Source organism: Ictalurus furcatus, chromosome 4, assembly GCF_023375685.1.
Source record: "Ictalurus furcatus strain D&B chromosome 4, Billie_1.0, whole genome shotgun sequence".
NCBI lineage: Eukaryota > Metazoa > Chordata > Actinopteri > Siluriformes > Ictaluridae > Ictalurus > Ictalurus furcatus.
Window position 1 is genome coordinate 3212768 of NC_071258.1, and position 22453 is coordinate 3235220.

The 22453-nt window shown below is 41.1% G+C and overlaps 1 protein-coding gene across 1 annotated transcript; it reads right to left on the reverse strand.

The window, feature by feature from the left end:
* Positions 1-2251: 2251 nt before the first annotated feature.
* Positions 2252-21031, reverse strand: LOC128607180 (C-type lectin domain family 18 member A-like). Its single transcript, XM_053623871.1, has 12 exons — positions 20908-21031; positions 19267-19358; positions 13102-13332; positions 12436-12533; positions 11245-11366; positions 8633-8740; positions 8422-8514; positions 6979-7085; positions 6715-6844; positions 5624-5720; positions 5361-5452; positions 2252-3538 (listed from the first exon to the last, which is right to left on the reverse strand). The coding sequence occupies exons 1-12, from the start codon at positions 21029-21031 to the stop codon at positions 3501-3503; spliced, it is 1332 nt and encodes a 443-aa protein (XP_053479846.1). The 3' UTR covers positions 2252-3500.
* Positions 21032-22453: the final 1422 nt, after the last annotated feature.

Genomic DNA, 22453 nt, shown 5'->3' on the forward strand with positions numbered 1-22453 from the left:
ACTAGTTTTAATACATTATCATTTCCATATCTACAGCGGGGGGGGGGGGGGGAATAAGTATTGAACGCGTCAGCATTTTGTTCAGGAAATATATTTCCAATAAGTCTATTCGCATGAAATTTTCACCAGACGTCAGTATTAACTCAATAAATCTGCAAATCAGAATTCACAACTTTAAAGTCCGTAAATAAAGTTATGTGTAATAAAGAGGAATGGCACGGGGAGAACAGTATTGAACACGCTAACTGAAATGTATTTCATTCTTAATGGTGAAGTCTTTGATTGTAATGACGGCTTCGAGACGCATCCCGTATGAAGAAACGAATGGGCCGCAGTATTCATGGGCCCGTTCTTCTAAACATATCGTCTTCAATTGTATACTGTTTTCTGGAAGGAGAGATATAGTTGGCATTTTATGGAAGGAGTCTCCAGTGTCAGCACTTTGTAACAGTCAGAGAAATGTAAAAGGTTTCTGACAGTGGAAAGTCAGAGAGCGAGAGAGAGAGAGAGAGAGAGAAAGGGATGCTGGTGACGGAATGACTGTTTATACCGTAGCTGCTAGAACGTAAGTGATAACAGGAACTACAGGAACTTGTGCTGCAGATATTCCACAACATTAAATGTACCTATAAATGGATAAAAAGTATGACTGTCAATCTTTAATAAAGCGCTCTGGTATACAAGGAATAAAACACTCTTGGAGGTGCTGCTATATGAAAATAATTCACTCTGGGGTGGTAACTAGTGTGATTTCTTTAACAGCACACACCCTAGTGTTTTAAACGGAACACAGTTTCAGGTCTTCAGCCTGTAAAAAAGACGAACTAAGAGTTAAACTCGTGATATTTTTCCTTCCTGCCTGATGAAGCCTGGCAGCAAACACACACACACACACACACACACACACACACACACACAATTAAACCTGTATGCAAAAGGAGTTATAGTAAATCCCTCCGCTGCGAAACAACCAACACGAACAACTTGGCGAAAAAGAATCTGTCCATCAAGCATCACAACCTCGACGACACAGCAAACAGGATTTCATTGGCGGATACGATTAACTGCTTCTCCTGTGTATAGTGACGCGTGAAGCTCGTGGTGCTGAATTCATTTCTTTGACAGTCATATCGCAAATGAATGAGTGATATGAAGAAATGATATTTTTACATATTTGCTGATTTTAAAGAAGAGTCGTCAAATTGTTTTTTTTCGACGCACGTGAAGAGGGCTTTGGCTGAAGGCGTGTCGTGATGACGTCACACGTCACAAGATGACGTCTTGGTCCTTCCGAGTTTGCTCGATTTCGCATTCATTTCTGCGAAATCATCATTTAGAGCTAATAATCGGACTTTTTGGTGTTCGGTGACAGTTTTGTTTTTTTTTTTTTTAATTTCTTGATTTCATTTTTGAAATATTTGCCATTTCGGTATCCAGAACCTCAGTAAAACAGCTTGATTTGCTATCTATCGAACTCAAAACCATGACAACCCTAAAAATTCGGATGAAGATGAGATATTGGGCCGTGTAATCGCTGAGGTGTTGTGGTGCCGATTGAACAATCCTTAAATATAGAAGTGATGTCATTTCAGATACACACTCACACCGATGACTGACAGCTGGATTACAGTGGAAGTGTAAATCCATACGGACGGCCCACAATAATGAGAGTGGTGATTTATGAGCTTTCAGTTATCGCCCGCCCAGACGATTAAGCCTTTCAGCAAGCGCTCAGCGGGGCTGCGGACACACACACACACACACACACACACACGCACAGGCAAATATCAGCAAGGACTTTGACTGTTTTTTTTTAATGTGATCGAACAGATTGCCTTCGTTGTGTATCTGTTTTTCCCAGTCAGAGTGTGTGTGTGTGTGTGTGTGTGTGTAATCCTCTCACAGTCCATGTCACCTCAGCGTACAAATTCAAGGACACTAAATCTTTTACAGACTCTAAAGTCTTTAATACGTGAATTGGAAAACACAATCTTTTATATATATAGATATATATCTTTATTCATGTTTGTTGTTGAATTAATGCAGCCCCTTTTTGTTGAAAAGTTAGTTATGATGCTTTTACAGTGTGCTCCTGGTATTTTGTAAGATGTTTTGCTAAAAAGTGTTCATTTCCCTCAATATGTGGAGACTTTTGGGACACCTTGTACAATAAATATAACACAACGCACAGTAACTATATATATATATATATATATATATATATATAATTTATTTTTCTCAGATAGCCTTTAAGAACACCTTTGACAGAAGAACGTATTGAAATCATTCTCATGGGTGTCGCAAGGTTGCGCCGGACTTTAACAGGAAACCCGGTGAGAACATCACACCGAGACGTGGACGTCCGCCGACATCCACTGACGAAGGCGCGACCGACGTGGTGCTGGTACACACCGTCCCCTATGTATGTGTGGAGACTTTTGGACACACTGTATCGTCCTCAGTGTATAAATTCAGAATCTCCTCCTCGTCTTGTACGTCCTCGTCCATTGTGCACTGCCACTTTTACTAATTCCAAGGCCTTGGAGAACGCTAGATCGTTCTACCGTGTGCTTGTATACTGACAGGATAACACAAAAGCTCAATAATCTAAACGAATGGAATCGAATCTGAACGAAACAGATAAGGGGCATTTCTATTAGCGTTAAAAAGTATTTGTAAGCCGTTCGTAGTAGGCCTGTCAGCCTAAATATTTCATTTAATTGATGTTCACTACACACTTGTTTAAAGTTAGCGAAGTCGAACATATACTGATAGATTTTATTTCACGTTAATGATCTCAAAACATTCTCTGTTTAACCTTGCCGCGAAGCATCACAACTTTCAAGTGGGGGGAAAAAAAAAAATCAAAAACGAGACACATTTGAAATAGGAACAAGGGGGCGGGGCTTCCGGGGGGTGTCAGTTAGAGTCAGAGAGTTGAAAACAGCTACGTAAATGCCAATCATTTTCAATTCATATGTTGTTTGTCTCATCTGCCATTTTTATTTGGGGGGGGGGGCAAACTGTTGTGCTGAGTGATGACGTGTATCGGCGAACTACGATAAAAAGTCAAATACGTTGCTTCTATTCAAAATACAGTGCATAAACGATGTGAAGTGAAAAGCAAGAACTAACCCATTTCATGGACGTTCCACAACGTTGGATGTAACTATAAACGGATAAAAAAAAAAAATGACAGCATGATGTTTAATAAATAAAAATTGCAATCGGGTTGCCGTGGTGTAAGAGGAATAAAATACTGCAGGACATGCTGACATTTGAGAAACATAATCAACTCCGCTGCACGTCTGGCCGCGCTGTACAACCCCGTCGTTGATTCTTTCCCTCTAACAGCATGCCTTGGCGTGTTTTATTCCTTATGCAATACTGGCTGCGTTGATCAGGCGTCCTACATCTGAGCTTCAGCCACATCATCCAGTCAGAAGAAGAACAGCAGCCGTGGATCAGTAATCTTCTTCAGCAGTCACCAAGCACAGCTCTCATCGCCCAAACTCCCACAGAGCAATATGCTCTGGACCTGACACACACACACACACACACACACACACACGAACATCATCAGCGTGTTTGTTTTTTTTAACAGATGTCTTTGGAAGTATATTACTCTGAAACCCGTGATAAACCCCTACAGGAGAAAGATAAACGCGTCCGGGTATGCAACGGAACACACCTCTCCACTAGCCAATCAGTGTTCGCCTGGTGGACGCACGGCATCGTAGATACGCACGACGCACACAACGCTTACTCATAAACCCACTTTCTGGGTATAAACCAGATCTTAAAGTGTATATCGGTGTAATTAGCACCAACTCCAGTTCCTTCATCTCCTGTAGAGGAGGTGGATACAACCAGCCTGAAAGCTATTAATCCCAGTCTGACTTGTTTCATCCACCAATTTGTTCCATTAGATTCAGTGTGAGATTCTGTGTGTGTGTGTGTAAGCCTGCATCCTCTAGGTGTGTGTTTTCCTCATCTCTCTACCCTACCCGTCGCGACCCAGACGATCATTTTCCATCACATCGCATCTTTTTTAAGACATGTTGTTAGAATGTCGCTGTGGCAACAATTACAGCACAATGTCATCTTGATTAATCAATAACCACTTCATGACACAAAGCAAAACAAAACAGATCGAGAAGAAAACAAGATAAAAGCCTCTTTGGCACTAATAGTGTGCTGAAAGACCCTCCGCCCCTGGAGGTTATTCACACAATAGCGTCAGTGGCGGTGAAGTGGGACATATCGATCCGGAACAAAACGCTTCATGACAAAACGCCATAGACTCCTATCGAGTCCGCGCTTTAGCTGTTTGCACTCGTAAACCGAACGACATCATAAAGGAGATGAGCAGCTTAAACACTGCACGTGTTTACACGCCGTCTCTGGATTGATATTTTTCAATTCGGCACGTCTGAGCGTCATAAAGAGAGTCTGGAGATTCAAATAATAATCTGAATGTAGATGTCAACGTAACCTTTAAATTACTGTGTGATAGTTCCTGAAAACAAACACTGGGTAAATAATAATCTTATATATTATAACACTCTCATTATTCGTATATAGATTTTTTTTTTTTTAAAAAACAAGGTATGAATAAATAAACTTTTAACTATCAAATTAAATAGTAATATCAGTCATATATTAATAATAGTCAATAATAGTAATAGTAAATAATATTGTTTTTAGATATTTATTTTGCTCTTTTTTTGTAACCAGACTTCTTCTTCATTATTATTATTATTATTATTATTATTATTATTATTATTATTATTATTATTAGGCTGCCTAAATACCATACAAATTGTTTGTTTTATTTACTTTGGTTTTTTTTTTTTTTTGGTTTGTTTGTTTTGTTTATTTTTCTTTATTTACTTTTATTGAATTTTTTTAAGTAACCAAGAAAGCACTTTATTTTTTAAGAAATAAAGCTCATGAACCCCAATCATATCATTATTAATAATAAGGCTACCCATCAAAATTCCACATGCCCTTGTTTAGTTACTATTTGGCCTCGTTTTTCTTCCATCGGTGCCGTTTAACTCGAAGAAATAAAGAATTAAAGTGTTCGTGATCATCATGTTCACATTGTTCGTTACTCCTTGCTATGTCTTGTCGATGATTTTGTGCGTCTCACAAACTGCTCTGCTAAGCTTTCACACGCTCTTTTCTGGAGAGCATGTTGCAGCTGCAAAAAAAAAAAAAAAAAAAAAAGAAGAACAAAAAAAATCAATGCTGAGGATTATTATATCGATGCGTAATAAAAAATAGAAAGCCGAAGCCAAACCCACAGCTCTTCTGCTGCATCCTCACTCACATCCATACCTCATTTTGGTACTCACCGAACTGGCAGATGTATCTGTTGTGAGTTTTGCAGCGCTGGTCGTTCCAGTTGAAGGCGCTGGACGCTTGCAGCTCGACACAATTCCCAAAGCTGAAGTCAGAGCGAGAGAGAAAGACAGAGACAGAGAGAGAGAGAGAGAGAGAGAGAGAGAGAAGAGGGACACCTGATGGTCAAACCCAAACACTACAGCTTCTGGTGCTTCTTCAGTCCTAATATTCAGCTTTATCACCACAAGACATCATCGTGTTGCGTTTTTCTCACCCCTGATTGTCTGGCTGTCCAAAAGCAAAGCTGGTAAATCTCACGATTTCTCCCGTGTCCCAGCGGAACGAGTCTTTCAGTGGTTTATACGTCAAACCTGTTTGTATAAAGAAACAAGACGGCTTATTTACTCAGTGCTCTATGAAGAAAGAAAAAAACGTCCATGTTTTGGGTTAAACAGCCCTGACCACGTATTTAAACTAAACTGTTATGGATGTATGGTATTTTTGTAGTATGTCTTGATAACAATACAGTTTGATTCTCTAGCACCGTCTCGGCTATTTAACGCACAAGACTGAAAATATAAATAAAAATGAAATAAAAACAAATAGTCATTTAAAAAAAAAAAAAAATGGTTCCAAGTAGAAGCCCGTTAAACACCTAGAACCATTTTCCATCCAGAGAACCCTTTAACATCTCCATGAAATTAAAATGGAAGTTTTGTGGCTTTTAGTACGAATATGTCAGCCTTAAGGTTATCTATAAGCTAGTGCGCTCCAAAACAACGCCATTTAGAAGATATTTACATTCAAAAGTTACGGATACGGATCGACAATTTTGATGACATCATTCTGCACTTCAGCTTCTCATCAGATTTTCTTTCCAATCAAATGCTCTCTAGAATCTGAAGTGTCCCGCCCCTGACATTATGAAAATCCATGGTACTACACGGGCTGTGAGGTAAGCTAAACGCTATTGGCTATTTTTAAATGGGGAAGAACCACTCTATATGTCGCACCATGACTTCCTGTTTCAGTGGAAATGACGCCAACACGTCGAATAACGCGGCCCGTTTCAAGGCACTTCACGGGGACTTGAAGGAACTCTGTAGAACTCCTAAAGAAAAGGTGCACCCTAAAAGGTTCTTTAGTTTGCTCTAATTAGAACCCATATGCAGAGCTAGAACTGTTAGCCGTCCAAAGAGCTGCTGGAGAACCCTCTTTTTTTCCACCTGTCAAAAAAGTGAACCCTAAAATGTTTGTTGGTTTGTCCCACTGGGAGAACTATTAAAAGTTCTATGTAGACTGCTACAACAGAAAAGGGTTAAAAGTAGCACCTAGAATCCAAAGAAGTGTTTAAATTGTTCTCACCTATCCAGAAGTTGCGCGTCTCGAAGTCAGGGTCTGTGACCTCGTTGGTGTTCTCCAGCTGCCCAAGGTAAAAGGTCATGATATCCTGGACCTTCTGATTGAGCACTTGAGCCAGAATCCCTCCTCTTTCCTGTCAGGAATAAACACACAGCTGGAGACGAGACCTATTCACCGGGTCTGATGATGACTAATCTCACAGGTGGATGATGATGATGATGATGATGATGATGATGATGAGTTGTGTCTGTGTGAAATGTTCCTCACTTGACAGCGCAGTTTGGCCGTGTAGTACGTCTCAGCTTCAGAGGACACCATGAAACATTTACCGTCTATCTGCATGTCACAGCTGTGATGGGGGAAACTCAGTTTCTCTAGAGAACATGTAACCACCAGGTAACATCATGTCATGAAGGTATCAGGGCAGATGTCATGTATGGTCAGTTTTAATGACAATTTATGTTCAGTGAATTTTTCGGTCATGACTGACATGCAGTACACTCCTCTCTCATTCAGCGAGTCAGTGTTTGAGTCAGTGAATCTTTTGGTCTGAGTGTCAGGGTTTGAGTCAGTGAATCTTCTGGTCATGACTGAGATTCACTCCGCTCTCATTCAGCGAGTCAGTGTTTGAGTCAGTGAATCTTTTGGTCATGACTGAGATTCACTCCTCTCTCATTCAGTGAGTCAGTGTTTGAGTCAGTGAATCTTCTGGTCATGACTGAGATTCACTCCGCTCTCATTCAGCGAGTCAGTGTTTGAGTCAGTGAATCTTTTGGTCATGACTGAGATTCACTCCCCTCTCATTCAGCGAGTCAGTGTTTGGGTCAGTGAATCTTTTGGTCATGACTGAGATTCACTCCCCTCTCATTCAGTGAGTCAGTGTTTGAGGCAGTGAATCTTTTGTTCTGAGTGTCAGGGTTTGAGTCAGTGAATCTTCTGGTCATGACTGAGATTCACTCCGCTCTCATTCAGCGAGTCAGTGTTTGAGTCAGTGAATCTTTTGGTCATGACTGAGATTCACTCCCCTCTCATTCAGTGAGTCAGGGTTTGAGTCAGTGAATCTTTTTTTCTGAGTGTCAGGGTTTGAGTCAGTGAATCTTCTGGTCATGACTGAGATTCACTCCGCTCTCATTCAGAGAGTCAGGGTTTGAGTCAGTGAATCTTTTGGTCTGAGTGTCAGGGTTTGAGTCAGTGAATCTTCTGGTCATGACTGAGATTCACTCCGCTCTCATTCAGCGAGTCAGTGTTTGAGTCAGTGAATCTTTTGGTCACGACTGAGATTCACTCCCCTCTCATTCAGTGAGTCAGTGTTTGAGTCAGTGAATCTTTTGTTCTGAGTGTCAGGGTTTGAGTCAGTGAATCTTTTGGTCATGACTGAGATTCACTCCGCTCTCATTCAGCGAGTCAGGGTTTGAGTCAGTGAATCTTTTGGTCTGAGTGTCATGGTTTGAGTCAGTGAATCTTTTGGCCATGACCGAGAGTCACTCCTCTCTCATTCAGCGAGTCAGTGTTTGAGTCAGAGTACTCGTTCAGAGTATCAGTCGAGTCAATCAGCCCAATGAGAGATGTCCAGTGTTTCGGTGCATGTAATAGTAGGGTGTGTTGGACTGGGTACACGCAAATCTTTTTGCCAGAAATGGTGTCACACTGTGTACGGTTCAAATGAAAAATTACTGACACCCAAAAAACAAAAGAAGAAGGAATCTTCACCTGCACACTCCGCTCCTCCATAACCTACATCACAGAGACAGGAGCACTCCTCCTCCTTGTAGCGGCCGTGCACACACTGCACACTACAGCGCACTGAAACACAGCAACCGGCCGCATTACAGCTACATTAAGTGTGTACAGATATGAAGACGTGATCAGGGTAAAGGTGAGGTAAAGACAGCGAGGTGGAACTGAGCGGATCCATACTCACCCTGACAGAACCGGCCCGTGAATCCACGGTTACACTGACACTGACACGAGGAGACATTCAGCTGTCCGTACTGTCCACAACTCATACGACACGGGTTTCGAGGGGTCTCTGAAACAGCCCACACAGCCAGGAAAAGATAACATAAACATTTTAATCAGATAAAAGCTCCCTAAAAGGTTCCCCAATTTGTTCCTCTGAGGGAACCGTAAAATGTAGAAACTTCCCATGATGCCCAGTTTGTCCCTCTGGAAGAACTTAGACAAAAGGTACCACATAGTAGTGTAAAAAGGTTCTTCGGTTTGTCCTTCTGGAAGAACTACGAGAAAAGGTACCACCTAGCACTGTAAAAAGGTTCTTTGGTTTGTCCCTGTGGAAGAACTTAGACAAAAGGTACCACATAGTAGTGTAAAAAGTTTCTTCGGTTTGTCCCTCTGGAAGAACTTAAAGAACAGGTACCACCTAGCACTGTAAAAAAGGTTCTTTGCTCTGGGCTTCTGAGGGAACCTTAAAAGGTTGTATGTTGAACCCTATAGCTGTGGGGTTCCAATTTAGAAAAGAATGAAGAAACCCTTCTTTAAAAAAAAAATAAATAAAACAATAATAATAATAATTTAAAAAATGATCGACAATTCTTTACGTTCTTTAGTTTGTCACTCTGGGAGAACCCTTAAAGGTTCCAAGTAGTACTGCTTTAGAAAACCATTAACCACCATTTTTAACACACAAAAAACGTTTGGAAGGGTTTCTGAAACAACACACACACACACACACACACACACGCGCGCGATACATTCATTAAAACTAAACTGGCTTTGAAGTAAGCGAAGTTTGTCTGTTGTATCCTGTTTAAATTTCATTAAGTAAAATTACCATCGCATTTAACTCTACTTAGTCCTGCCAACATGTTCACCCACGACGGCCTTATCTCAAAATGAATAAAGATTGAACAAAGAGGCAGTGTTTACACTCGGGTCCACTTTGGCTACACCTACAGAAAAAAAGAAAAGAGAAACACACTTTATAAAGACATCAGCTTCTGTCATGGCGGCTAAACACGGCGTATCGGATAAAAGGCTCATTAGTGTTCCAGTCATGCTGTTTTTTTGTTTGTTTTTTGTTTTTTTAACATGACAGCATGTTAAAATGTGTAAATCAGTGTGGTTTCACATGAATCTATTCACTTCAATTTCATAACGATTCATCTTTTAAATAAACGTTAGTCGAGTTAGACATTAAAGCCCCTGTCGAACATATTTCCATAATTAGCGTCTTACCGTTAGCTAAAGTTCTCCGTGCTGAACTCGATCTACGGCGGAAGAACGAACGACGATTATCTTTTCATTTGAAATATTTCGAAAATATATCTTTTTTTCTGTACCGACATCCGGTAATCCCACGAAACGAGTCAGAATTCGCCATGCACAAACATGACTCGGAAATGAGGCCTCAGACGGGTCTGAGTGAGCCAAGCTGCATCGAACTAGCACTGTTAGCATTTTGTAGAAACCGTTTAGACGCTGTAACCTGTCTGGGTATGGTGACTAGCATATTAAATAGGAAAAGGGAACAAGAAATAGCACAGCAGCTGGACTGAAAAGACATCATAAGAAATGTTAGCACTCATCGTGACGTCTGCAGCTAGCGCTGTAAAAGGTGTCTGGTTAATGAGCCTGAGTTGCTCCTTAATCCTGTCAGTGTGACACTGACACGGACAGACATGAGGTCAGCGAAAAGGATTTTCAACCGGAAGTGCTAACAACACTACACACTGCTTCTGCACTGTTATTCTATGATGCTGTGCTAATCGTTGTAGCTTTCTGACTAGCTTGGCACAGGAAGCGGTAATCAAGAGAACAACCACAATTATTTTTTTCACTTGGCATCCGCTTTAAACCTCGAAAAATACACAAAATGTCCAAAATGTATATAACTGGATATTTACGCTGCTCTGGAGACGCTAGCGTCAATCATTACGCAACATGACACGCCCACACAATTCTGAACAAGGTGGAGTGTTAACGCTTTTGTAACATTTCCCTATGTTTAAATTGCGGTTCAAGATATACAGTGTGTGTATTAAAATGACACTTATTAAATACAAGCATGACGTTGAATTATTTACCTCATCACTGATGGTTTACATAGATTTAGCAGCAAAGCGCTAAATTAAAAAGAGTATTTCTGTTCAATTTCGCGGTATATTTTGCATCTGATTCACGGAGCATTAAATAAGAGCTTAGATTGTGAGGTCAATAAGACAAACTCTAAGGGGCTTTGGACCAATCAGGGTTGATATGCAAATTAGAGGATGTCAACATCTATCAGAAACTTTTAGCGGAAGGAAGGAAGCCGTGTGCTAAGCTAGCTAGCTGAGGTTAACGGACGCGATTGTGGTTATTATAGCGACGTCGTATTTTGAGGTTTAGCTTCTGATATATAAATCATACTGAAATCCCACTCATGATCTGCGACAAACGTTAGCTTGTTTACTGGTGGCTAGCTAGCCGATTAGCTATTCTGGATGGCACGTGGACAAGGGGGTGTTTCTAAATTTTTCTCTATATCAGCTTTGTTACGACTCGGTCTACAGAAAGATCCACAGTGTTTCTCACCACACAATCCTCCAACGTGGTCCCAGAGCCGCAAGCACCCCGACATGGAGGCCGTGCAGAGAGAGCAGTATACTCCTGATTTATAGGGCATCACCTCCCGGCCGTTCACCTCCCAGTTTCCCCTGCGCACACAGAGAATCAGAGAGCCCTGACCAAAACTCCAACACAGCGCTGATTTTAGACACAAGGTCACGTGCTACACTTCAGATAAAAAGATGACTTCCTGCAAAGCTAATACAAGTAATATACTATTCGGTTGATATGAATTAACGTCATGTTAGCGCCAAAATCAGTGCTGGACTACACTACCCATCAGCCCCTGCAAATCACATGACCCCATTGATCATCCACACCTGTCCCTGATTGCACTGTATTTAAGCCCTGATTTTTGTACAGCATTTGTTTCGTGTTACCTGCGGTCTACGTATCGCACGTCTTCGTGTTCATAGGTTATGTCTGATACCCATAGCTCATGTGTAGACTCCTAGTTCTTGTATGGTTTGTTTGTGCTTCGCCTGTAAATAAACAACTCCTGAAACTATAGCGATTTTCACATTGCGTTTCATTAAAGGTCCGGTCTGTAGTTTTTAAGTGTTTCAAGGTCTGATAAAACATACATACGGTTTCAAACGGTGAAAGTCAATACTGCTACGCAACGGATCTCATTCGGTTCTTTACTGCAGGCCTTTGTATAGATTTTTCTGGCCCGGAAATTAGCTTTACACTGAAACAAACCTGCACGGTTCCTCCTCCCGCTTTCCCTGAAAGGAAACTCATGAGGGAAAAACAGGTTCGGCCGAGCGGAGAAGGCAAAGACGTATCAGTGTTTTGATAGCAAGTGCGGTTCACCTCGAAGGCTGCGGAGGTCTCTAAATATTACAAACTGCTCCTTTAATTCGGATAACATATAAGATCTTCCATACGTTATATATCGTCGGTGCTTCTGCTTTCGGTAAATAATAAAACAAACTATGTTGAAAAGGTATGAGTGAAAAAAAATATGTAATAACTTTCAAACCATCGCAGACTGGCAGGAAAAAAAAAAAAGAAGCAAAAATATGTGAGTCGAGTGCAAATGTTTGCACACCCTTGCGCTGGCTTTCTCAGAGGTCCCTTTATTATAACACGTAACAAAAACGTCAAATAGGGTTTGTTGAGATATTAATAGTGACAAAGTAATCATGCTCTTACCCAGGAAAGTATGCACACACGAACATGTCCCAGTGTTTGACTCCAACTCTGCACAGGTGCCATGCGCAGCCCACCTGACTGGACGTGGCCCACACCAGCTGACTCACAGAGGAAACACGTAACGCTCATAACACCGTAAGAGCATCCCAGCACTCACAGAAACACACACTGCTGATACGGTTATCCAATCAGACCGACAGAGATTTTAGACTGATGGTATTCTTAGTGAAGCGCTATCAGGATGTGTTTACTGGTAGAGACTTCAAAGCGCTTCTCTAAGTCACTGTAAATGCTGTAAATGTAAATATAAATGCATAAAATCAAGAATATGATCTCAGTGACTTGGTATGGTTGTTGGTGCCAATCGGGCTGGTTTGAGTATTCCAGAAACTGCTGATCTCCTGGAACTTTCTAGAGTTTATACAGAATGGTGCGAAAAATAAAAAATAAAAAGTTCTGCAGGTCTGTTGACGAGAGAGTTCAGAGGAGAAGGACCAGACTAACAGGAAGGTTATGGTAACTCAAATAAGCACTCTTTACAACTATGCTGAGCAGAAACACACACACACACACACACACATCTAGTAAATCAGGGCTTGAGTGTATATAATTTAAGCCCTATGTTGCTTCTTTATTTTTTACGCTGTCTGTCACACAGATTCGTACCTGCGTGTAATGCTTGCAGGTGTGGTTGCTTTTGCACTCTCCGTTTTGATAGATGTAGTGACGCCCTTCCTGGAACCACGAGTTGATGATGTCAGCGTAAGAGGCGACGCCATGAGGGGACTGACGGATGTTCCAGCCGATGTGCTCGGGGTCCACTTCTGATCCAGTGCTGTTCTTCGAGCAGGACTCAGCCCTTATCTGAGCCAGTGCAGCAAGCGTGTCACTCCACTCCTGAGGGAGGATTAGCCAAAAATAAGAAATCAAACTCATATACAGATGCAATGAGAATTTTTGGCTTTTTTTTAAAAAAAAAAAAAAAAAAAAAAAAAAATGATAAGATGTTCAAAATGTTCAGGCATTAGCTGAAGTCCAGTAACTGACATGACATCACACTGAGCTGCAGTAGGAACTCTTCTAGAGTTATAGTGTCTCTCAGAAGAACAAGGGAGAAATGTACAATTGATGATATGTTGAAGGAGATGTTTATTTTAACTCTTTTTACCAGAGGTCAAAAAATGGAATTCGCGCCTATTTTGGCCCGCGTTCAGCAGTGAATTTATTTGTGATGTCACACTCCACAGTAGTAGGTAAAGGTTTATATGACAGTAGACACTCTGGGCTTTAAGAATTTGCAGTTTTTCTGTGAAAAAAACTGTCAAACTAAATAACTGAAATGTTATTGTGGAGAGGTGTGAATTGTTTGCCCAGCAGGGGGCTCTCAACCCTCCTCTTTCCCCTCTCCCTGCTCACCAGCAGCTAAACACAGGGTCACGATACTCTACACACAGAAACCCAACAGTGTCCTGATTAATCTTATAACAGACTTGCAGTGATAAAATAATTCATTTGTTTATACCAGCCGTTCTTAACATTTTCTTGAATGTGACCCACTTTTAAGAATGACACTGTTTTGCGACCCCCCGTCCCCTCGCCCAGTAGCTCTTAAGCCCCTCCCCTCACGTCCAATGTTTCGCACTGCTCACTCAGTGGGATGTTTGCGCTTGGATAGAGGGTTCGAGGCGGTCCAATCGTGGCCGAGGAAAAGACGCAGACTATCTTCAACCACGAGTCTGGCTCTACACTTGTTCTTCAGGTACACCAGCACTGAAAAAAAGTTTTTGGCGATGCCTTGTCATCCAGTTCTTGGTATTCAGCCTGCACGGATATCCAAAAATCCACCGGTGGCTTCTCTGTGAACCTCTATGTACAATCGTTTAAAATAAAAGTTTTCCCGCGACCCCCTGCTACCGCTTTGTGAACCCACTGGGGGTCGCGACCCCCAGGTTAAGAACCGCTGGTTTATCCTGGTTGGAAATGTCAGATACGGCTTATTGAGGAGCTGAGTTTTGAATATGTCTTATTAACTTCAAGTAAAAGAAAAAAAACAGAGGAGGGAACAACTGTAGCTACATAGGTCTGATGCTGCTATAGGAAAATAATCAACTTTGCGGTGGTAACAGTTGCATCACACTACGCTGTCTTTGATTATTTTCCTATTATAGCATGCACCCAAGTGTTTTATCCCTTACAAATTATATTATCGTATTATACTGAGCATCATGACCCAAATCCTTGGGTTTATTTAATGGCTATTTGGCCTTCAGGTCTGACACCAAACTGAGGAGCCTGAGGAGAGCAAAGTCACTCATTGCCCCAGAGGTAAGACGACAAACCGTCCCCGACACTTTCTTCCCAAAAAGCTGCACCATTTTTATTAGATTGACTCCCTTCGTTCATTTCCTCACCCCTTCGTTTCATTCCAAAAGTAAATTCACAGTATGTGTCTGTCTCGGACTAATCCGTTTGACCCCGGTTCTTCCTCTGACCCCTAAATGTGAGCAGAGTGTGTGTGCGGTCAACGGTATGACACGCTTGGCTGGTGACACCGTATTCCCATGGACACGGCTGTCACCACTGCGAAATCTAGCGTGAAATCAAAGTAAGGGGGCCACTTTCCACAGATGTGGTTTCACAGCAGCCTCCTGAAGATCGGGTCCCGTTTCAGAGATACAGTTTACGAAGGAGAGGAAGAGCAGAGAGGCGGAGAACGCAGTCAGTACTCGGCTCGCTGGCACAAATCGCCAGCCGGAGTCATTCGAGCCGTCCTGTTCCTGTTCCCACCCACGCTACAGACAGAGACGAAACTCCGACAGGCCATCAGCGACTCTGCTTTAACTGCGCTACCATACGTTCCCTGTCCTCTCTTATCTCTCCACACATGCTGTCTCTATGCGAGTCTCAGAGATGCTGCCAACTTTCTGTCACTCCGACGCCTCGTCTCCGGAGGGAGAGAGAACCCCTCAAGGACTGACAGGGTGCATTTAGATTCGCTCACAGTGGGAGACTGCAAATGCTTACAAGCTGAAAAGAACAATCATCGTCTTCCTCCCACTCAGGAAAAAAATAAATAAATCAAACAGCTGAAAGCCGAATCTGGGAGATTTCTTTAAGAGTGGTTTTGGATGGGTATGTAGATAGCTGTTTTGTCCACAAGGAACGCAAATACAATGGAGTGCAAAAGTTTACATCCCCGTAGGACTAAATGACAGATAGATTTGGAGAATCCATCCATCCATCTTCTATACCGCTTTATCCTTTTCAGGGTCACGGGGAAACCTGGAGCCTATCCCAGGGAGCATCGGGCACAAGAAGGGGTACACCCTGGACAGGGTGCCAATCCATCGCAGGGCACAATCACATACACACACACACACCCATTCATACACTACGGACACTTTAGACACGCCAATCAGCCTACCATGCATGTCTTTGGACTGGGGGAGGAAACCAGAGTACCCGGAGGAAACCCCCGCAGCACGGGGAGAACATGCAAACTCCGCACACACAGGGCCACGGTGGGAATCGAACCCTGACCCTGGAGGCGTGAGGCGAACGTGCTAACCAGTAAGACATTCCGTGTGTTGGGTTTCACAGACGTTCCTGTGTTAGCAAAAGTAATGAAAATGGCCTAATACGTATTTCGTATACGTAAAAATGTTCATATAATATTCTAATTGCAGCATAAACTATGAATATGTTTATGTAAATGCACTCATTCTAACACTATTGTTTCTATAGTAACAACTTACACAGGGTCTTGTATAAGTATGGTATAACGAACCCTAACCCTAACCCTAACCCTGGAGCAGAGTGGGTTAAGGGCCTTGCTCGGGGGGCCCAACCAGGGCAGCTTGGCAGTACTGGGGCTTGAACCCCCAACTTTCCGATCAGTAACCCAGACCATTAACCGTCAAGCCACCACTGCCCCCCTTTGGTCGTTTTTTTCTATTTCACAATCCAGACAGGTTTGAAGAAACTGTCCAGCAGAGTTAAAACAGCAAAACTTACTCATCACACACACACACACACACTTCAATTTAGTATTGTACACTCCGTTATTTCACACCCAGTCTCCACTCACTCCAAATAAAACCGCAACAGGGTCTCTGGAGGAAAAAGCGACCATCATTTGAGAAATGTTATGAAATTAGGACATCTTATCTCCCTCTGAAAGCAGAGCTTAGCGCTTCAGCGTGAGCCTCTAATCTCTGGTACAGCTACAGACAATCAGGCTGCGCTTATGGAGTTCCGTGCAAATATTGCAGCACGATAATCACAAAGCCGCTTCAGCGCAAAGCCTTTTTCAAATTTATCACTAAAGCACTTTAATATCCCTTTTTAGCTCCACGGGAACTCCTCTGTGAGCCTTTAAGCAAATTATCTCAAATGCAAGAGACTGGAATACAAAATGGAGACCGATGATGACACGCCGTCCGTCTCATTACGCGCAGTCCCTGGTGATGCTGTCTTTACGTGTGATGTATTTGAACTTATGACTATCTTGAATTTGATTAAAAAGCAATCGTTTAAGCAGCGGCCTCGGTATATAGAAGTATATCAGCGTATACGTGTGCGTATAAGTGTTATACAGTTCGACTGAGAAAAGCTGTTTGGAAGACCAGGTTGTGGGGTGTGTAGCTTTGTGAACATCGTTTAAATTTTCTTGAACCCACTTACGTGACCTATAGAGACTACTCTTGACTAATTTTGACTACATATCGCCTAATGCTTGTTTAACACTGGAGATAAGAAGGTTCGAGTGTATGCAGCCGCAGCTAAAGTGGAACGTTATATTTAGTTACATTGACGATGAAATATTTGTTGATGTCTTATACAGTATCTCTTCATATTCGCTCACTAAAATGACAAAAGATTTCACCGGTACTTTAACATCCAAGTCGTGGGTGTCACGATTCGTGGTTGAGCCAGAAGCAGGTGCAGATAATGACGTTTATTGAAGCAACGTACTAAGAAACAAAGACACTAAGACAACTTGACAAAACACTGTGGCATGAAACAAACACTGAGACATAAACAACATGAGTCTAAGACAACTTAACATAATACTGTGGCAAAACTAAACATAAACTAACGAGATCAAGAAACATGGAACACAGCGGTCTAAGACAACGAAAGACCAGCACATAGTGCAGACCAGGACTATATATACACGAGTGCTCATTAACCAAAACGTGAATCAGGTGCAGGTGGTCATGTGACAACTAGAGCAGTGCAGTGGCTGATGGGAAGTGGAGTCCAGAGTTTCTTGATACGTGACAGTGGGGTTTTTTTCGCTTGCCTTCCAAACTGCCATTTGTTTGGTCAGGAGGTGAAAAGGTGCGAAAACATTTATGAAAAAATTCACATGAGATAAAAACCACCGATAGCAGCGCTGTTTATAAGCTTCCAACAGGATGACATGGAGGTTGAGGGGAGGAAAAAAAAAATCAGTGAATGTAAAAGTGAACGCAGCCTTATGCGGTGGCTTGTGTGCATGGAGTCTGCAGAACCCGGTAAGCCTGCAGTAGAAAATGACAGGACATCCAATCCGAAAAGGCGTACATGGACATCGGGATTAGCGCCCTGACCTGCGCTCATGCAGCAGCTGTCCTGGTGCTCATGATGGACTTGTGTCAAAGAGATATGTGTGTGTGTGTGTGTGTGTGTGTGCGATCACTGTTTCAACATCGGATATCTTTCAGAGAAAGAGGACGTCTGATTGGATTAACTGTGATTTCGAAACGAGAATAGACTCCAGCTGGGGATGGAGTCGCGTTCCACATGGCTGATAGGTGTTTGCGGAACTGAGGAGGAACTGTGGGAAATTTCCACAGGATAAGCGTTCAAGGTCAGTAGTTTAAATAGAGGAAAGTTCCTTTACAAAGCATGTTCTATTCTGAAACTCTAGCTATTGTTGGGGTTTTTTTTAGGTAGGGGTAGTAGACACCATCCACAACAAGCATGCTGGGGATTTCTTCTGGCATCTTCCAATAATGAAGAGCTCTGGCACCAGCCCAAAAATGAGTAAGTGGAGGAGAAGGGAGATCCCGGGAAAGCATCAAGAGAAATATCTCTGCCTGAGCTTGATGTTCACTCTATATATATATATGTGTGTGTGTGTGTGTGTGTGTGAGAGAGAGAGCGAGAGAGACACAACTAAACATAAGGGCTTAAACATTACAGCTTACAATGCCTCTGATTGACTCTCCATCTTTTCTCAGCTTCAAAATGGCTTGCTTCTCTCCCACAGACAGCTCTCTGATCTTCATCTTGGTTTATCCTTTTTAACAACAAAAAGGATCTCCTCCAAACTGATTGGTCTGATACAAAAGGTTCTATGTTTGATGTTGTCTAACACATCTACATGTAAATACCAGGAAATAAAAGCTAAACTCTCGTCTCGTATTCGTCTTTTGACCTCGAACCCAAATAAATGAACTGGCCTTGCCGTTCCAATAGTTTCAGAGAGGACTGTAGGAGTTCTAGTAACACTTATAACACCATAATAATAAGTCCACAGGTGATAGCTGTCCACAGATGTGCCTCGACCACATGAAGCATTTGAGTGACCAAATTCAGTCACAAAATACGAAAACAAATAAACGAATAAAAGTGAATGACTCATGACCCTTTTAGCTTTGTATATCGCTTTAATTCCTCACATGCCTACCAAAATCTATTGTGCGTCATGTTCAGTGAATGCACTTCAGAGGAAAAAATAAGAAAAGAAAAAAGGACTCCCCCCTTCATTCAGTCGCAGCCTCGAGTTCTTTTCTGACAGTAAGAGGAGGATTAAGCCTTAGTAGCGGAACAAAGCAAACGTACCATTTTCTGCATGTTCGCCGCCATGGGCTCGACTCGACTGCGCAGTCGATTGTGTTGTGTAACAATCTGAAAACGCTCCTTCGCCCCAAATCCTAGAAAGAAAAGCAAAGTACCACAATTACCACACCCACTACATCAGATCTCCATGGCAACCATGTGCAAGTGTGCGGTCGAGGGCAGGCCGAGGGGTCGAACAGTTTGTGCAGATGATGACAGTTTGACGAAAACAAAGCAGTCTGCTACTAGTGCAAAAGGTCTAATTGGAAATACAACTCTACACTGATATAACTAATTACACTTAAATGTTCTTCTTTCTCCACTCAATGCATCACAATACTAAAATCAAAGATCAAGGGGGAAAAAACAGGTTTATATATTTTTTTTTCTGTGGTAACAACTCATTCACAGGGACTTGTATAGGGATTTAATCTAAGCCTAATATTAAACAGAAGGAGAAAAACCTGTTGTTTTTAACAAAGAAAAAAATGTATCGATGGTGAAGTTTTCTGTAAGGAGATGCTTATTTACTGTTTGTGGAAGGAGTCTCCAGTGTCAGCACTTTGTAACAGTCATTAAGTCTTCAGGACAAAAGAGTTTACGTTTTCTGGTTTCTCGGTAACATGACAAAGAGATTTTCGGTCTTATTAAGAAAAAAAGAAAAAGAGGCTAGTGAAGGAATGACTGTTTAAAGCTGCTATTATGTGAGATAATCGCAGTTTATTAAGTGATAACGTTTTTTCATGAATGTTCCACAACATTACATGTAAATATAAATGTATTTTTTTTTAAAAAAAGAAAAAAAAAGTCATTAATGAATAAATAAAAAAAATTATAAATAAATTTGAAAACTCAGGATGTGCTGTTCTAGGAACTCCATCACACGTCACACATATTGTTGATTATTTACCTAAAACAGCATGCCACCAAGTGCATTATTCCTTACTTATTATATACTAAATATTAAAGTATAAATATTACACTAGCAAATTAATCTTCTTCTAGAGAGGTGTCTTTTTTTTTTTTAACAAACCAAGACATTTTATTCAGAAAATGTTGCCTTTTTTTATTATAAAGAAATAAACTTGCATGCTGAAAACCTAAATATCTAACTGTGATTCCTTCCAATGATCAAAAGACGTGAGAAAATTATGAATCTGCACATTTATATAACTATGAGTAGAGTGAGTTTATAATTCAGGACTCTGTGCATCACAGAGGAAATGTGCTATTAGATTATTTATTTATTTATTTATTTATTAATTAAATAAATATATAAATCCTGTATTATAAACGTGCAGAAGTGAGTTATGCACTATAATCCCATTACAGATGCTTTTCCAGAATGTTTATTTTTAAAGTTTAGACTGTAATGCTTTTATTCCTTTTTTATTTTGTTGTTTTGGAACAGCTACGTTTTGACACGGTGCAGGATAAAGTAGGGAGATTTTTGTTGTTGTTGTTGTTGTTGTTTTCCTGAATAGAAAACTTAACTTCATGCATTATTCAGTGTTATTAAGAGTAATCCTAAAAAGAAAAAAAGAAAAGAAAAAAAAAACAATCAATGAATCAATCAATAAATAGCCTACAAGTGATGCAGTTGCTCTCGCGCGTGCTGCAGAGAATCAGGCGCGCGCGACTTACCACTCTCAGGTGAATCGGCTCTTCGTCTTTTCCCGTTAAGCGTCCGGCTCGCGCAGGTGTTTAACACTGAAAATATAACTATAAGAAGTGCGGCGGAACTCTGCGGGTTTTTCGGAAGCCTCATGGCTGTAAGAAGTTTCCAAACATACAGTATAAAGAGTGAGGGTCTGTATTATTCACCCCTCACTCACTCACTCGCATTGCTCCCGCGCGCTCCAGCTTCGTTCTCGGTCCTGATGACGTCACGCCATAGTTTCCAAACAAGCAGCATGAACGCCCATCATCACCTCTTTGCCTAGAATACTGTATTTATTTCATTCATTAATGAGGTTTATTCGCACGTCATTCTAAACGTTAAAGATAACCTATTTAACTCATAAATAATCTTCTCCTAAAAGTTAATCTGTTGGCTACACCTTTACTCTCACTGAATATGCCAGGGTTTATGAATATACATGAATATGCTAATTAGAACACGCCATTTTGTCCACCTGAGATCATAACTAACGTTAGCTAACGTTGCTACCCTGGTACCACGAGTAAACAAATAATAGCCTATCTCTCACGTTCGAGTTTGAGATGATTGAAAATTCTTCACTTATTAAACACCACTGTAATTACAATGTCTTACAATGTCTCATTAATGGCACATAACCGCAAACACCGCTAGTAAACTAGCTTCGTATTTGCATTTATTGTCGTGTTCTGTACATAAAACAGTAACTAACCTATATATTCCATAACAATTCACTATATTTTGTCATTAACGTAATTTTATCCATGATAGCTAGCTGAGTAGACATGTTCTGTTTTCAGGTAGCTACTATTATCATCTTGGATGTGATTTCTCCAAAGCCAGTGCAGTTTATTATTCAGGGCTTTCTTTCACTGAATGTAACTGCATCATTGGGGAAAATGTGCTATTACAATCAAAATCACTCAACTGTTTCACATTTTTTCTTGCCAGATCTGCCAACAATATTATTTGTGTAACTAACTTTGTGATACAATATTATGCTTCTGATCAGATTGTGATTATAAAACTTTGGAACAGACAAAATGTCTATTTAAAAATGTATTTTGGGGTTGTTGTTTTTTTTTTTTTTTTTTTGCAACCATTGAGCTAGAGACATTTCACTGTCCAAGCATGATAATGCAAAACGACTATAGGAATAAAATTTGGTGGTGTTTTTTTTAGTTGCATAAAGGTGGAATTGTATGCACCACTTTTATATCCAAGTCAAGATTCGTTGCATTTCTTTTAAACTTTAAAGATGGTGAGAAACATGCTACTGGACAGATGGCAAAAAAATGTCCTGGGATAGACAACAAACCCAACTGTCAACAGGAGTGGTTTGTTCTGAGTGTCATAACCATTTACAATAAATTATTTGGCTAAAGCTTCTTCTCAGGGGATTATGGTTTGTTTTATCAAAGGACCAAGGCTTCTCTGGATTCACATGGCTTACAGAAACAGAAAGGAAGTTCTTCAGTAGACGCTCCAATTTACCACCCAGGTCCAAACATGCTCCCATCACCTCTGGTA

What these genes read in the sequence shown, in the direction of transcription:
- LOC128607180 (XM_053623871.1), bottom strand. Translation starts at nt 21,031, where the DNA reads ATGAGGCTTCCGAAAAACCCGCAGAGTTCCGCCGCACTTCTTATAGTT. An exon ending in TGGAGGAGCGGAGTGTGCAG is followed by an intron (nt 7,086 to 8,421) that starts GTGAAGATTCCT and finishes CATGTTCTCTAG; the next exon opens with AGAAACTGAGTTTCCCCCAT. An exon ending in CAGATACATCTGCCAGTTCG is followed by an intron (nt 3,539 to 5,360) that starts GTGAGTACCAAA and finishes TGTGTGTGTCAG; the next exon opens with GTCCAGAGCATATTGCTCTG.